The sequence below is a fragment of the Myotis nattereri genome (genome assembly GCF_964212035.1).
Source record: "Myotis nattereri genome assembly, chromosome: X".
Lineage (NCBI taxonomy): Eukaryota > Metazoa > Chordata > Mammalia > Chiroptera > Vespertilionidae > Myotis > Myotis nattereri.
Window position 1 is genome coordinate 23114527 of NC_138078.1, and position 18595 is coordinate 23133121.

Consider the following 18595-nt stretch of genomic DNA (forward strand, 5'->3'; position numbering starts at 1 on the left):
ATTAACTTGGCAAATCGTGGATTCCGTATGGACCAGTGAAAAATGTAATTTGTCTTCTAACATTCTGTTTTACTTTACCCATTAGAAAAATAATCATATACTTAAGTGGTGACTTTATAGGGACCAAGTAAAAAAATATATATAAACTGGAAGCTCTTCTTCTGAGGAATCCAGAAATCTTAAAAAGTGATCAAAAGAACTGAGAGAGGTACTTGGAGATTCAAAGAGCATGAGGATTTGGAGAGAGCTGTCTGCCAGAAAGAGTGGGTCAATGTGATAGACCTTCCCTGAAGCCCTGGTTTTGTGCCATGGACAAGCATTACTTTTTGTCCCTTCTTAGTTTACATTCTCTAAATCCACCAAATTAATTTTTGATCTTAATTTTTTTTCTAAAGATGTCTTTCTTTGAAAAGCAGGTATTTCCCATTGAGATCTAACTATTGACTTTGGGATACTAATCAATTGCAATTAATAAGTCTTCCTGAGCATACTAGGCCCTTGTTTAATTGAAGAAACAGGTACCTGGTCTGTATTGGGAGCAGCAAATCTAAACCTTGCCACTGAGAGGAGGCCCTCTCTTCACTTCAGGTTGAATCTTCTTTTCCCTGGTCATCCGAACACCATCTGGAATTCAGGACTAGAGCTGCTCTATTTGCCCAGAGTCACCAGTTTTAATCCATTTTCACAGTAGTTTTCACTCTTCAATCTCTAACTCAATTTCAAGGTTTATTTGGTCTCTTAATTTCCATATATTAATAGGTCATTACTCCTAAGTTTCTGCTCTTAGGTCAAAATCTGTTTTGTTTTTCAGTTTTTATTTTCTCGATGGTGGCCTTTTCTTCTTATGAAAGGCCACCAAACTGACTTCTTCAGTAATTTATGTCATCATCTGGAACTCAGTTATCTTTCACTGTACTGGTCTTCCTCATCATTGTACGGGTATTATTTTTGCCTCTGTTTTTTGACAGAAGTAAAAATGAGTACCCAATAATCCTTAAGTTATCATAGCATGAACAAGGTAGTGCTTCATTATGCAAAGAGAGTCATCATTCAACAAATATTTACCGGTACCCTGGTTCAGGAGCTATCAAATAAAGAAGATAGCCTATATCCTCAGGGAGTTTAGACTAATGTGAAGAACAAACATTAAAAATTAGTTACATAATTCATGTTTTTACCTATAATTAGGATAAACGTTAATGAAAGAAAAATACAAGTCATTAAGAGAGTGGATAAAGAGACAGGACCTAGTTTGAGGAGATAATGTCTCTAAGAGCTGTTAATTTCCAAATATATATAATGAGAAATAAAGTTATGAGTCATGTTATACTACACAGATTTTCCCATTGTCTGTGTGGAGTGAGATACAATAATGGCACTATGAAGAGTTATAATTCCAAAGTGACTTCCTTATCAGATTAAGGTTGGGGCAGCATGATGGAATAGAATGATATTTCTTTGGGTAGAGTCTCAAAGCAGATTGATAAATGGTTATTTTAGCTATAAATCACTATTTTTGTTTTGTGTAATCTCTTAGGAAAATCATGTAATTTCACCAGGTCCCTCATCTTTAAAATAAGAGGACTTAGGCAAACCTGTAAATTTCATTAGATTTGTCATCTTGGTTTCTCCCAAGCCTGGTTTAGCAAGACTGGGAAAACAAATCTGCATTGTCCACCCAGTGTCACCACGCCATCATTATAGCCAACAACAGTTTTAGAAATAAAGTAATTCATACCTTTTCTGAATGCTTGCCCAAGAGGCATTGATGTTCTCTGTAATTATGTGTACTTTTCTGGTATCATCTTCAGAATAATCCCGGAGAAGTTTCAGTGCCAAGTCATTTGCCACATCTACATTTATCTTCCACTGGCGGAGGTCTTTGGCCAGCTGCTATAGATACATATGGGAAAGAGAATGGATGTCAGCTTTCTCTGAATTTTCTAATTGGAGTTTCTTTTTTGTCTTCCTAAAAATTACTTATTATATGTTTTTCAGGTTATAACATATGATTGTTATAAAATGAAAATAACCTGAGATACATCATTTGTATATGGCATTGTGTGTCCACCACCCAAAGTCAAATCTTCCATTACCATATATTTGACTCCTTTCACCCCTTTACTAACCCCACCCCCACTACTGGCTTCCCTCTGGTAACCACTATACTGTTGTTGTAGCTATACGTTTTTGCTTGTTTTTCTTGTTTGTTCATTTATTGATTTTAGTTTTCTATTCCGCATATGAGTGAAATAATATGGCTCTTGACTTTTTCTGTCTGATTATTTCTCTTAGCATGGTATTCTCAAGATCCATCCATGTTGTTGTGAATGGCAATATTTCATCTTTTCTTATGGTTGAGTAGTATTCCATTGTATATATAAAATTGTACACCTGAAACCTATATAATTTTATTAACCAATGTGATCCCAATAAATTTAATTACAAAATGAAAAAAACCTAGTACAAATGTGCATAAAGATTAAATTTTAAAATGCTTTTTAAGTAGTTTCTGAATCCTCAAGTCAGAATATGTCTACATGACTGCTTTTTTACCTATTATGTGGTTTAGTCTTTCCCATTTTTAGTCTAACTCATTTTCCATGACAAAACTTTTCAAATGCAGCATGTTGAGTAAGAACCAGTATCAGGCATTTCAATTTAGTAGTAATTAATTGGAAATAAACTGATCTTAATTGTTTTTATCAGAGGAGAGAAAAAACTATAAAAATAAGCTCCCATATAATTGTTGAATATGTGACGTATACCAACTTTGAACACAAAAAAATACTTCATGTATTTCTTTCCCTCTTCATTAACTTGTTGAATTGTTTTTGTAATTAGTGCCATCTACTGGTGTTCAACTAAAGCTGCATATTGAAAACATTGAACATCAAAGGAACAATGCTGTTATTCCAGTTATGAACTTTTTGAAGGATCAGTGTACTAATAATACTTTAAAAATATTCTACTTTAAAATTAGAATAAAATTGCAAATATAAGAATCTTTTAAAACCAAATGACCTATGTTTCCTTTGGCAATTTAGTATTATCAAACTATGTATTTCATCACTTGGAATATCATACATCAAAGAAAAAATAGACCAATAGACCAACAAATAGTTTATCTGGAAGCATATTAACCCAAAATTTATATTAAGCATTGGGGCAAGTGCATGGAGAAGGCTTTTAAGCATTAAGGTAATATTAAATTGCTAAGACAGTTTTATCAAACCCTACATGCTGGGTTAAGCCATTGATAAATAAAGGAATAGGAACAGGTAATTCAAACAAGAGAAAGAATAAAGAGTTTTTATTAAAAAAAGAAAAAGACCAAACCCCAACAGATTTATGGCTTAGAACGAGCAGAAGACCAGCTGGATCCAACATGGCAACTAAGTTCACCTTGCAGTAACCCTAGCATCATTATATGCTCATTGGAATACATTAGCATACTAAACAACACAACCCAGTGCTGCCATGATCTGAAATGGAAAGCCCAAATAAAGACAAAACATCTGCCTAGGCTCTTCGGAGAAGTCTTCATCCCTTTCCCAGAAAAAAAAACAAAACCCTGAATATTCTCCCCCCTTATTGAATGCCCTCCACCTCCATTAAATGAGCCCCAATAAAAGAAGTAAACTCCATGAGGGAGGGCTGCTCTGCCTATGGAGTAACCTTCTCTCTGCCCCAATCCACTAAGAAAATCCTTTTCACTATAAACGCTAAAAAAAAAAAAAAAAAAATTAACTTAACAAAAACCCAACAGAATACTGAATCAAGATGGCACAATTTTACACCAATTAAATTAATAAAAAATAAAATTCAAAGCTAGAAAGACTGGTAAAATAAGCACATTCATGAACTACTGCTGGGAAGAGTATGTATTAGGGCAATTAGGCAATAGATATCAAGTGACATACAAACCCTTACTTCCATTTACCCAGTAATCTCACTTTTGGTATTTTGCCCTAATCAAATATTAAAAGAAGAAAGATAAATACATTGTAGGACTAAAAATCTTTATTAACTAAAATAATGACATAACACATCAACCCAGAGGTCTCCTCTGCAATAAATGTGTAGAGAAATCATCAGTAAAAGACAGAATATAACTTCTATCTGAACTGTATTTCTTAAATCTGTAAGAATGAATACTCATGAGCAAGAAGGGCAACAGAGGAAATTGAAAAGTAATGATTCTGAAAAGTAATCATTTGTTTTAATAATTGTTCTTTTATGTTACTACTAGAGGCCTGGTGCATGGGGGAGGTGGTGGATTAGGCCAAAACCGGCAGTCTGACATCCCCCCCGAGGGATGTAGTAGTGTGTGAAGTGACAGGTGGCCAGGGAAGAGCCCGAGCCTGGGCTGGGAGCCTCATCGCTCCCGCTCACCCCCCTCTCCCCCCACTGTGCCTGCCACTGCTGCTGCTCAATAGCTGTGCTTGGTAGTGCTGCTGTGGAGGTGGGAGTGGCTCGTGCTGCTTCAGCTGTGCTTACCAGCTGTGAGCCTGGCAACTGGCACCCATCAGTCAGCTGAGTGGCACTCCTGCTGTGGGAGGGCACTGATCACCAGGGGGCAGCTCCTGCATTGAGCGTCTGCCACCTGGTTGTCAGTGGGCATCATAGCGACAGGTCAACCAGTTGTTTGGTCGCTTAGGCTTTTAAATATATAGATGATATTTATATAGTAATAAAAATCAAATACTAGTGCTTTTAGCATAGTTTCAGTATCTTTGGGTGGGCTCCTGTTCCTTGAAAATATAAAATCTATATAAAATCCTGCATTTCTCAGTTAACTAGAACATCTTATTCTAGCATCAAACAAAATTACATTTATTGTATGTAGTAAATAGACCCAGATAACCAAATGAATACTGATCAGCTAAAGCCAATACCACACTAATTTTTGCTACGAAAGCAAAAAGAGTTTTATTTATTTATTTATTATTTATTTTTAAAATATATTTTTATTGATATCAGAGAGGAAGGGAGAGGGACAGAAATATAAAAACATCAATAAGAGAGAGAATCATCGATCGACTGCCTCCTGCATGCCCCCTACCAAGGATTGAGCCTGCAACCCAGGCATGTCCGCTTGACCAGTATTGAACCTGGGACCCTTCAGTCCAGAGGCTGATGCTCTGGACCAGTTAGGGCTTAATAGCATTTTAAGTTCCAGTTTTGTTGTCTGCAAAACAGGATGGGGCTACTTATTCTGCTTATGCCTTAGGTTTGCCATGAGGTCAAAATCAAATTGCTTGGAAAATTATAAAACAGTATAATAATATATTTATGGACAAAAAGTCTACATATTGGGGGTCTATCTCTTTGTATACACTGACTAAGAGATTCATAAAAAATATTTAGCTCTGCGAGCTAATAGCTAAGAACATATTTGCTCTTAGACCCATTCTCTGCCCATCTCCTACTCTACTTGGTACTGCAGATGGACTAAACCACTTAAGGGATCAGAGTTTCCCAGGATTTCTTGCTAGCTGGCTTCTAGCTGGATTTGGCAGGTGAGAGGCCCTGGTGTGAAATGAAAGAACATGAGGAAAGTGAAACTAGTGTATCTCCCCCTGTTTCTATGTGGGCCATGTGTTCTTTGTGTCTCCATTTCCCACTGGACAGGCCCTCCCTCTGTAGTTTCAATATCTTCTGTGCAGCCTGAACAAAGTGGGCAAGTTAGCACCAGATGGTTCTGGGTTCTGGGTTTTGGTAACACTTGTTGGCCCTCCAGCCCTTAAGGTGTAACAGCTTCCTGATGTTGCTAAATTCCAGGTTGCCTCTCTGTCTCCTACTGGGTTTCTCTACTCCTTCATTAGCCAAGGAACCAGTCCTCTGTATTGAATTCCCTCTGTTTGAAATATCTAGTATGGTTTCTAGACGGATCCTGATGATACAAACTGAAGGAAATCTCACAGCAAATGACCAGACGTACAATTACACAGGAGAAATTTACATACTAGTTATGTTACAAAAGGGAAAGTTAATTATCCTCTGTGCCTCAGTTTCATAAAGCACAAAGCATAAATTTTGCAAAATATCACACTTTACATCTTGCAAACTTCTCTCCAGTTTCAGAGGAAGAAGTGACTCTTGTGCTATGGAAAGCTGATACTTACATCTGGAAACTCATGTATTCTGGATCCTCTCCTCCATGTACTACTGCTCTGTGTCTTTTCAACCTCTAGTCTCTTTGCAAGGTCTTTCTCCATAGCCTTTAAACACAATCTCTCCCCCACCATTAAACAAAAACAAAAAATCTGCTCTATAATTTTCTTTCCCTTCATAGTTATATTCCTTAGAAGGCAACTATTCACTCATTACTTCAACTTGATTACATACTTGGTACTCTATAATTCATCAAGATCAGGTTCTGCCATTGCCATCCACGTAAACTGTTCTGACAGAAGCCACCATAGCAAATTGGACTATTAGCCTCAATTCTTTACCCCACCCTGTATCCATGCCCTTTGCGATGTAGCTTTGAATTTCCTGCTACAAAAAGCACTTACCTTCCCTGCCCTTGACAATGAATTTAGCCATATGTCTTGCTTTGCCTAATCCTAATGAGATGTTAATAGAAGAGACACAAACAAAGGTTTGAAATGTGCTCCGGCAGTGGAGCTAGTCCTTTTATTACTTCTACCATCACCAGGGAACAAAAATGCCCTGAGCTAGCCTGCTTATCCTTGGAGAAGGATGAGTGGAGAAGAACCACCCCAATCAACCTACACACTGAAGCAATGCCACCCCAGCAGAAAATAATACACATTTGGTTTATTTAAAAAAATCACTAAACAATTTACTTCTAAGTTTGAAATTGTTTGTTATGCAGCATTTTTGTTAAAATAGTTAACTGATTCGGTCACCAATGGACAATGTCTGTGGAAAGTTATAGGTTCTTATTTACATGATTTATTTGCAGCAACTGGTGCTATTGACTACGATGCTCTTCTTGAGGCACTAGCCTTTCTTGGCCCCCTCTCTTTGGATATCCTCTATGCTATATTATGTTTAAAGTTTTTCTTTTTCTGCCTGCCCCTTAAATGCTGGTGTTCCCCCAAGGTTCTGTCTCTAGGCCAATCTTCTTCCTCTGCAGTTTAAGTTAATCCTCAAATGGAGGAGGAGGGAGGGAGCATACTCATAGCGAGATTGCATCATAATTTTCCCTTATATCCAAATCTTCTGCCCTCATTGCCAGTGCCTTTAGTTAATCCCTCATCATCTCTTGCATGGACTCTGCAATAGCCTTTTTATTGGTTCCCTCCCTCTCCTCTCAAACCAGTTCTTCCAAACACAGACAGCTGCTCAAGAGATCTTTTTGCAATGCGAGTAGAAACACATTACTTCTCTGTAAAACCTTTCAATGTCTATTACCTACAAGACAAAGTTCAAACTTCTCTTCTTGGATTACATGGCCCTCAAATATATGACCCTTACCCACACAATCACTTTCATCTTTTGTTATCTCCTTTCCTTTTACCCAATCCGATAATTGCCCATATGAGAACAGAAAAACTCTGAAGGGTTAAGTGACTTGTTGGAGATAACATCCTAGTCAGTGAAAGAGGCATTGCAAAAATGCAGGTTTCTTGACTCTAATATTTAGGGTTCAATCTAGTTAAAGAAGATATGCTTTCATTTAAAGAATTTAAGGAAAAGTATTGGGTTTATTATAATTGAACTTTGAAGAACAGAAAATAATCTCCTTGATGAGTACAGCAAGATGAAAATTACTGTGTATAAAAAAGTAAGACATTTCCAAAGACAGCAGAAAATAATACATATTTGGTTTATTAAAAAAATCACTAAACAATTTACTTCTAAGTATGAATTAATGTTCTATAAATCTTTATTGGGGAAAAAGAAACAATTTCTTTCTTGCCTGTGTGAATTAAAATGACCTATAAAACCTTATTATGGATTTATAATAGAAACATTAAAATATCTGTAAGGAAACTATTCCAAAAATAAATCCTCTCACCATTAACTTGGAGACTCATCTATTAAACCTCTGACATTACCAAACAACTCTGTTTCAGAAGGTAACACTCTATACAGGGGATACCATTTAAAAAAATGGCACTCATTTTCCAGGCTACTGGAAATGATTAATCTTTTCAATAGCTTGAGGACTACATACTAAAGTTGTTACTTTTTTGTCCTTTCAACAATGACTACAAGCTGAGAGCAGGCTAGTAAATGTGTTATCGGCCAACCCATTAGAGTTCCATTATTTTCTGTCTTACATGGCTTCATGTAATGAATTTTTATAATTAAACTAATGGCATACAATTTATTTTCCCCTCTTTACTTTCAGGCCCCATTTCTCTTCCAGCTTCTTTAGAATAAGTTTTGTACAGAAAAAAGGGAATAAAGGTCTCCAAGTGCTTCATTACCTTAATTTCATTATGACATTTTGGAAAGCATTCTCTTTATCTGGCCTCTCATGTTAATTTGCTGAGTTTATTAAAAGGCATAAAAAGTGTTGTAATTAACAGATCATCCAGCTACCTCAGGCATCTAAGAGAAATTTGGTAGAGAGGGCATAGACATGGTTGGGTGGAAATGACTCCAGAGAGAATGCCAGAGGACAGATTCCCCAGAAAGTGGCATTTTCTGCATTCATTTTTAGATCCCATAAACCTACTGTGGTAGAGTGCATTATTGTTCACAAATATTCAGTGCCTTTAAATGCCAGAGGATTATACATCTGTGCCCCATTGAATCAGTGAAGGCAATGGAACTTATTTTTAGCTACTTGTCACTTCTAGGGAGAAGGTTTAGAGCTAATGGTGTCCAGCCGGTGTGGCTCAGTGTTTGAGGTCATGGTTGGATTCTGGGTTGCAGGCTCTGTCCCTAGTAGGGGGTGTGCAGGAAGCAGCAGATCAATGATTCTCTCTCATCATTGATGTTCCTATCTCTCCCTCTCCCTTTCTCCCTAAAATCAAAAAATATATTTTTAAAAAGAATATATATATATATATATATATATATATATATATATATATATATACACTAATAAAAGAGAAACATGGTAATTGGCGTACGACTGCTACCCTTCCCATTGGCTAATCAGGGCAATATGCAAATTAACTGCCAGCCAAGATGGCAGCCGGCAGCCAGGCGGCTTGAAACTAACATGAGGCTTGCTTGCTTCAGTGACGGAGGAAACCAACATTCCCCGCCTGCTTTGCAGGCCTATGAGCCTGCAGTTTCAAACATTGTAACAAATATAGATGCTAAACAAAACCCCAGAAACCAGCTTTCAGCCGGCTGTGATCTCAGAGCTGGAGTTGATACAGAGTTTCAAGAACCGAAACAAACCAGATACCTGCTTTCAGGAGTGGAGGCCTAAGAGCTGGAGCCTCAGAGCTAAAGCTGGCCCAGGATAAAACAAAAGAAAGAAAGAAAGGAGCAGTTGGGAGCTTCAGTCCCAGCCTGAAAACAGCCCTCAGCCCCTCACCCAGACTGGCCAGGCACCCCAGTGGGGACCCCCACCCTGAAGGGTGTGTGACCAGCTGCAAACAGCCATCATCCCCTCACCCAGGCTGGCCAGGCACCCCAGTGGGGACCCCCACCCTGATCCAGGACACCCTTCAGGGCAAACCAGCCGCCCCCCACCCATGTACCAGGCCTCTATTCTATATAGTAAAAGGGTAATATGCCTCCTAGTACTGGGATCAGCGGAGCTGAGAGGCCTCCCGGCACCGGGATCAGTGTGACGGGGGCAGCGCCCAAACCCCCTGATTGCCCTGTGGCTCTGTGTGTGATAGGGGGCAGGGCCACAACCTCCCTATCAGCCCTGCTCTGTTCGTGACAGGGGAAGGCGCCCCAACCCCCTGATCGGCCCTGCTCTGTGGGTGATAGAGTGCGGCGCCCCAACCTCCCCCCCATGGGCCCTGCTCTGTGTGTGATGGGGTAGAGCCATAACCTCCCCATCGGCCCTGCCCTGAGTGTGACAGTGGCGGTGCCCCAACCCCCTGATCGGCCCTGCTCTGTGGGTGATAGAGGGCGGCGCCCCAACCGCTGATCCGCCCTGCTCTGTGTGTGACGGGGGGGGGGGGGGTGCCAACTCCCCTATTGGCCCTACTCTGTGAGTGACAGGGGGGAGCTCCTCAACCCCCGGATGGGCCCTGCTCTGTGCGTGACAGGGGGCAGCGCCCCAACCCCCTGATCGGCACTGCTATGTGCGTGACAGGGGGCAGCGCCCCAACCGCCTGATTGGCCCTGCTCTGTGCATGACAGGGGGTGGCGCCACAACCTCCCCATTGACTCTGCCTTGAGTGTGATAGGGGGCGGTGTCCCAACCCCCCAATCGGCCCTACCCTGCGCGTGACTGAGGGTGGCATCGCAACCTCCCAATCCGCCCTGCTCTGTGCATGACAGGGGGCGGTGCCCCAACTCCCCAATCAGCCCTGCTCTGAGCCCAACCAGGGGCTGCACCTAGGAATTGGGCCTACCCTCTGCCACCCGGGAGCAGGCCTAAGCCAGCAGGTCGTTATCTCCCAAGGGGTCCCAGACTGCGAGAGGGCACAGGCCGGGCTGAGGGACCTCCCTCCCCCCGGAGTGCACAAATTTTTGTGCACCAGGCCTCTAATATATATATATGTATACACACACACACACACACAGACACACACACACACACGTGAGCTAATGGCATTTATCCACTATGTTCCCTTCTTCTCGGATCATGAAATTATGTATTCAGATGCAGCTGTCATCAGGCATGGTCCTTGTGAATCTACAAGGAACATGTGACATCACTAAAATACAAATTTGTGTTAGGTCTCTAGATTTAGTGATTGCTTGTTACTGTGGCATAATTTAGCCTATCTACTCAGGTCTGACCCTGTCTCATAGAGTAGGCAATTCTACAATCTCCAGATATTTGGAACCAGTGTCAGGGATAGAATAAGCTAGTATAATGACACATTAAAAATAGATTTTTCTGCTAATAAATGTTTAGAAACGATGTTTCTAAAGCAGTTTTTAAATTTGAAGAAATAAGAAAACATCTGTAGTCTTAATGACATGCACATCTACTTTTTCAATGAAACTTCATTAAAATATAATTTACATACTGTAAAATTCACCCATTTAAAGTACATAATTTAGTGGTTTTTAGTATTTTCTTATACTGGTGAAGCCATTACTACAATAGAATTTTGGAACATTTTCTTCATCCTCAAGAGAAACCCCATACCCACTATCAGTCACTTTCCATTGTCCATTCTCTCCTTCCCCCAGCTTGTACTTAGTGTGAATATAAATGCATTAATAAAATATGTGGTCTTTTGTGACTGACTGCTTTTATTCAGCATAATGCTTTTGCAGTTAACCCATGTTATAACAGTACTTTATTCATTGTTATTGCTAAATAATATTCCATTATTGGATATACTACATTTTTTAACCCATTCATTACTTGAAGACATTTGAGTTGTTTTATACTTTTTATTATAAATAATGCTGCCACAAACATCCGTATAAAGGTTTTGTGTGGACTTATGTTTTCATTTCTCTTGAGTGTGGAATTTTGATTTTATATAGTAACTAGAGGCCTGGTGCATGAAATTCATGCATGGGTGGGGTCTTTAGGCCTTGCCGGTGATCAGAGCCAATCAGGTTTCCTGCCTCCATGCCTCCCCATCTCCTCCTTCCCTCACTGTCTGCATGCTGCCACCCACCCCCAGTTCTCCATCCCAGCCTGGGGCCGGACCTGATCAGGACCTGCTGGCCGGGGGGAGGGACTGAGAGGTTGACCGGCAGGAGGAGCCAACCACCACCGAGGGGGGAGGGGCCAACCACCACCATGGCAGGCGGGCAGTGGGCCGATCAGAGCCTGCCAGCCAGGGAGATGGCCAGGTGGAGGGACCCAGGAGGTTGGCTGCCAGCCCCAAGGAGGGAGCTGGCCCTCAACGCCCTGGGAAATGGGCCACATCTGCCACCACCCACCTCTGGTTCCCCATCCCAGCTGGGGGGCCAGGCCCCCGATCACTTTGGGGTCTGCCGATTGGGGGGAAGAACCGGGAGGTTGGCCAGCAGGCCCCATCAGCGATCAGGGCCTTCAGGCTGGGGGCAGCTTCTGCATTGAGTGTCTGCCCCCTGGTGGTGAGTGTGCATCATAGAAACCAGTTGTTCCAGTCATTCCAGTCATTCCATCATAATGGTCGCTTAGGCTTTTATATATATAGATTCCTTGTTTAATATTTCCATAACTGCCAAACTTTATTCCAAAGTGGTTGCACAATTTTACATTCCCATCAGCAATGTATGAGGGCTACAATTATTCCACATCCTTGTCTTTTTAAAATTTTTAACAATCCTAGTGTGAGTATAAAGTGGTATCTCATTGTGGTTTTTATTTGTATTTTCCAAATGACTAATGATGTTGACCATATTTTCATTTGCTCATTGGCCATTTGTACATCTTCTTTGCAGAAATGTCTATTAAAATACTTTCCTGTTTGTAATTGAGTTGTTTATCTTTGTTTCTGTTGAACTATAGGAGTTATTTATATATTCTGGATATAAGTCCCTTATCAGGTGAATCATTTGCAAATATTTCCCCATTCTGGGCTTGCCTTTTCACTTTCATTATGATATTGCCTGTATCACTAAATTTTTAAATTTTGGTGAAGTTCACTTTATGTACTTTTCCTTTTGTCACCTTTTCTTGTGGAGTCATAGCTAAAAAACATTGCCTTCCTCAATGTACTCCTGTTTTGTCTTATAAGAATTGAAGAGAATGCCAGAATTTAAGAAATTTAAGTGTTAGTTCTTATATTTAGCTTTATAAGCCATTTTTTAGTTAAGTTTTGTGTATGGTGTTAGGTGGGGTGAAATTTCATTATTTTGTATGTGGATATTCAATTATCCAAGCATGAGATTTTGAAGACCATTCTTTTCCTACTGAATTGTTTTGATACTCTTTTTAAAATCAATTTAACATAAATGCAAGGATTTAGTTCTGGACTACCAATTGTACTTCATTTTTCTATATGTCTATCTTCATGTCATTACCACACTGTCTTAATGAATGCAGCTTAGCATTAAGTTTTGAAATGTGGAATTCTGAGTCTTCAAAATTTGTTCTTTTTTCAAGGTTGTTTAGGCTATTTTTTTGTCCCTTGCATTTTAGTAGAAAAGCCAGTTAGGATTTTGGTAAGAACTGTGCATAATCTATAGATCAATTTGGGGATTTTGCTATTGTAATAATATTAAATATTTTTATCTCGGACCCATGGGATATTTTCCCATTTATTTAGATTTTTAAAATTTCTTTCAGCAGTGCTTTGTAGTTGTTAGTGTACAAGTCTTGCATTTCTCCTATTCCTAAGTATTTTATTTTTTTATCCCATTGCAAAGAAAATAGTTTCTGAAATTTATTTTTTTCAGATTTATCATTGCTAGTATATAGAAAAAACAAGAGATTTTTGTATTTTGACTTTTCATCCTGCTAATTTGCTGAATTAATTTATTAATTTTAATATTTTTATTTATTTATTAATCCTCACACAAAGAGAAAGAGAGAGAGAGAGAGAGAGAGAGAGAGAGAGAGAGAGAGAGAGCCTCCTGCATGCTCCCTGACTGGGGATCAAACCCAACCCAGGTATGTGACCAGGAATGGAACCAGTAACCTTTTGGTGCATGAGACAACACTTAAGTAACTGAGCTACTCTGACCAGGCCAACTCTAAAACTTTTAAATGTATTCCTTAGGATGGATGGATATATATATATATATATATATATATATATATATATATATATCTCCTATATAATAAAACTCTAATATGCAAATTGACTGAATTGCATAACAACCAGGTGCTATGATGCACACTGACCATCAGGGGGCAGACACTCAAAGCAGGAGCCCCCCCTGGGGGTCAGTGCACTCTCACAGGGGGAGCACCACTGAGCAAGAAGCCGGGCTCACAGCTGGCATGTGCAGCAGCGGTAGCGGGAACCTCTCCCGCCTCCATTGCAGGTGGGTGGTAAGGAGCAAGAAGTCCCAGACTGTGAGAGCCCCGGACTGTGAGAGGGATGTCTGAATGCTGGCTTAGGCCCAATCCCCCTAGCAGACAGATATCCCTCAAGGGGTCCCGGAACTGTGAGAGGGCACAGGCCGGGCTGAGTGCTCTCCCTCACTCCACTCCAGTGCACAAATCCGTGCATTGGGCTACTAGTGTGTGTGTATATATATATAAATAATCATGTCATCTGCAAATAAATGTTATACTTCTTTCCTTCCAATCTATCCCCAAATATATCTATAGATTATGCAAAATTATTATTAATCTGGAAAGGAAAAAGTAAAGCTTCTTCTATTTTTTTTCTTGCCTAATTGCCCTGGCCTAAACTTCCAGTACAGTGGTAAATAGAAGTTGTGACAGCATACATCTTTACATTGTTCCTGATCTTAGGGGAAAACATTCAGTCTTTCATCATGATATTAGTTGCATGTTTTTCTTAGATGCACTTTACCTGGTTAAGGAAGTCTCCTGTATTATTTTCCTAAGACTGTCATGAACAAAACACCACAAACTGGGTGGCTTAACACAACAAAATTTATTGTTTCAATATTCCAAAGGTTAGATACCAAATCAAAATGTCAGCAGGCCATGCTCCATCTGAAACCTATATATAGGGGAGAATGCTTTCTCCTTTTACTAGCTTCTGGTGGTGGCTGTCAATCTTTGGTGTTCCTTGGCTTGAAGCTGCATCCTGCTAATCTTTCCTTCTATTGCCACATGATGTTTTCCCTGTGGTCAGTGTCTTTACATAACATTATTCTCTCTGTGTATGCCTCTTTTTTCCTCTTGTAAGGATACCAGACATACTGGATTCAGGGCTCGCTAGATTCTAGTATGACCTCATCTTAACTTTTCACACACGAAAGCCTTATTTCCAAATAAGGACACATTTACAGTAACAAGGTTTGGCCTTCAACACATCTTCTAAAGAGACAGTATTCAACCTATGACATATATATTCCTAATTTGATGAGTATTTTTATCATAAAAGGGTTTCAGACTTTGTCAAATGCTTTATCTACAACTATTGAGATAGCCACATGGTTTTGTCCTTTATTCTACTGATAGGGTCCATTACACTGATTAAATTTTGTATGTTAAAGTAACCTTGTATTTCTGAGGTAATTCTTACCTGATTATGGGCTACAATCCTATCTAATAAAAGAGGAACATGGTAATTGGCGTACGACTGCTACCCTTCCCATTGGCTAATCAGCGAGATATGCAAGTTAACTGCCAGCCAAGATGGCGGCCAGAAGCCAGGCAGCTTGAAACTAACATGAGGCTTGCTTACTTCAGTGACAGAGGACTCCAACATTCCCCACCTGCCACTGCAGGCCTCTGAGCTGCAACTCTAAGCAACTATGTAACAAATATAGAAGCTAAACAAAACCCCAGAAACCTGCTTTAGTCTGCCGCTGGGCTTCAGCCAGCAGGATCGCAACATTGTAAGCAAAGGCCAGAAACCTACTTTCAGCAGCGGAGGCCTAAGAGCTGGAGCCAAGCCTCAACGCTAAAGCTGGCCCAGAATAAAAAAGGAAAAGATAAAAAGGAGAGGTTGGGAGCTTCAGTCACCCACAGCCTGAAAACAGCCCTCAGCCCCTCACCCAGAATGGCCAGGCACCCGAGTGGGGACCCCCACCCTGAAGAGGGTGTGACCAGCTGCAAACAGCCATCATCCCCTCACCCAGGCTGGCCAGGCACCCCAGTGGAGATCCCCACCCTGATCCAGGACACCCTTCAGGGCAAACCAGCTGGCACCCACCCGTGCACCAGGCCTCTACCCTATATAGTAAAAGGGTAATATGCCTCCCGTCACTGGGATCAGCATGACAGGTGGCAGCTCCCAAACCCCCTGATCGCCCTGCGGCTCTGTGTGTGACAGGGTGCAGGGCCACAACCTCCCTATCCACCCTGCTCTGTTCGTGACAGGGGAAGGCACCCCAACCCCCTGATTGGCCCTGCTCTGTGGGTGATAGAGGGCGTTGCCCCCCCTCCCCCCATGGGCCCTGCTCTGTGTGTGATGGGGTAGAGCCATAACCTCCCCATCAGCCCTACCCTGAGTGTGACAGTGGCAGTGCCCCAACCCACTGATCGGCCCTGCCCTGTGAGTGACAGGGGGGAGCTCCCCAACCACCCTGATGGGCCCTGCTCTGTGCTTGACAGAGCGGAGCTCCCCAACCCCCTGATCGACCCTGCTCTGTGCATGACAGGGTAAGGAGCCCCCACCCCCCTGATGGGCCCTGGTCTGTGTGTGACAGGGTAAGGAGCCCCAACCCCCCTGATGGGCCCTGCTCTGTGCATGACAGGGGATGGCGCCACAACCTCCCCATCAACCCTGCCTTGAGTGTGATAGGGGGCGGTGCCCCAACCCCCCAATCGGACCTACCCTGAGTGTGACTGAGGGTGGCATCGCAACCTCCCAATCAGCCCTGCTCTGTGCATGACAGGGGGCGGCACCCCAACTCCCCAATCGGCCCTGCTCTGAGCCCTACCAGGGGCTGCACCTAGGGATTGGGCCTGCCCTCTGCCACCTGGGAGCAGGCCTAAGCCAGCAGGTCATTATCTCCCAAGGGGTCCCAGACTGTGAGAGGGCACAGGCCGGGCTGAGGGACCCCTCCTTCCTCCCCGAGTGCACAAATTTTTGTGCACCGGGCCTCTAGTCCTTTTATAAAAATGTACATTTTTATTGATTTCAGAGAGTAAGGAAGAGGGAAGAAGAGATAGAATCATCAATGATGAGAGAGAATCATTGATTGGCTGCCTCTTGCACACCCCACACTGGGGATCAAGCCCACAACCTGGGTATGTACCCTGATTGGAAATCAAACCATTCATAGGTCGACACTCAGCCACTGAGCCATGCCAGCCAGACAATAATCCTTTTAATAGGTTGGTATATTAGGTTTGACAGTATTTTCTTGAGGCTTTTGAGTTTACATTCATAAGGCATACTGGTCTGTAGTTGTTTTTCCTATGATATTGTTTTCTCTTCTAGTTTTGGGCGGCGTTTGTGAAATACTGGTATTAGTTCTTTAAATGTTGGTTGAATTCACCAATGAAGCCATCTAGACATGAATCTTACCTTAGGAAAAGTTTTTAAATTACTGATTCAATTTTTTTACTCATAAAGGTGTATTCAGATTTTATATTTCTTCCATTCATAATATCCCCCTATAATTGTTTTGTTTTTGAGGTTAGCAGTTATGTATCCTCTTTCATTTCTAAGATTAGTAATTTGAGCCTTCTTTCTCTATTTTTCCTTAGACAGTCTAGCAAAAAAGTTGTTAATATTGTTGATCTTGTCTGGCTGATGTGTCTCAGTGGATGAGCATCGACCTATGAACCAGGCAGTCACAGTTCAATTCCTAGTCAGGGCACAAGCTGTGGTTGCACGCTCCATCCCCACTGGGGGGTGTGCAGGAGGCAGCTGATTGATGATCCTCATCATTGATGTTTCTATCCCTCTCCCTTCCTTTCTGAAATCAATAAATATATTTTTAAAATATTGATCTTTTCAAATAGACAACTTTTGGTTTTGTTGATATTTTCTCATTTTTCTTTTCTCGATTTCACTGATTTCATGTAATCTTTATTACTTCCTTCCTTTTGCTTGCTTAGGTTTAACGTTCTTTTTCTCTAGTTTCTTAAGATAGAAGGTTGGGTTACCAGTTGAAATTTTTCTTCTTTTTTAATATAGGTATGAATAGCTATAAATGTCACTCTAAACACTGCATTAGATGCATCCTGTAAGTTTCATTATGTTGTGTTATTTCTGTTCATCTGGAAGTATTTTTTGCATTTCCTTTGTGATTTCTTCTTTGACCTATTGGTTATTTTAAAATGTGCTGTATCATTTTCTTATATTCATAAATTTCCCAAATTTACTTTTGTTATTGATTTTTAGTTTCATTCAATTATGGTCATAGGGACTACATTGTATGATTTTAGTCCTTTTAAATGCATTGATGTCTGTTTTATGGCTTAGCATATGGTCTATCCTGGAGAATATTTTGTATACAATTGAGAAGAATGTGTATTCTGTTATTATTGGGTGGAGTGTTCTATAGGAGACTGTTCATAGGTCTTATTAGTTCATAGTGTTTTTCCAAGTCTCCTATTTCCTTGTTGATCTTCTGCCTAGTTGTTCTATCCTTATTAAAGGTAGGGTATTAGCCCTAGTTGGTTTGGCTCAGTGGATACAGTGTCAGCCTGTGGACTGAAGGGTCCTGGGTTCCATTCCAGTCAAGGGCACATGCCTGTGTTGTGGGCTTGATCCCCACTAGGGGACATGCAAGAGGCAGCTATCAATGATTCTCATCATTGATGTTTCTATCTCTCCCTCCCTCTCCCTTCCTCTCTGAAATAAAAAAAAAAGGTAGGCTATTAAAGTCTCTATTTTGTTGAATTTTTATTTATCCCCTCCATTCTGATTGTTTTTACTTTATGTATATTGTATTTCTTGTCTTTCTTTTCCTCAGAGTGGAATTATGGTCTGTCTTCAAGTTAGCTGATTCTTCTGCTAGCTTAAGTCTAATGTTGAGC

The 18595-nt window shown here is 41.0% G+C and overlaps 1 protein-coding gene across 2 annotated transcripts in view; it reads right to left on the reverse strand.

Moving 5' to 3' along the window:
• Positions 1-18595, reverse strand: part of DMD (dystrophin) — a 2781977-nt gene that overhangs the window by 653176 nt on the left and 2110206 nt on the right. For both annotated transcript variants that reach the window (XM_081115404.1, XM_081115406.1), the window contains one exon: positions 1739-1893. In XM_081115404.1, the coding sequence (XP_080971530.1) occupies positions 1739-1893 (155 nt within the window). The remainder of the gene's footprint in view (positions 1-1738; positions 1894-18595) is intronic.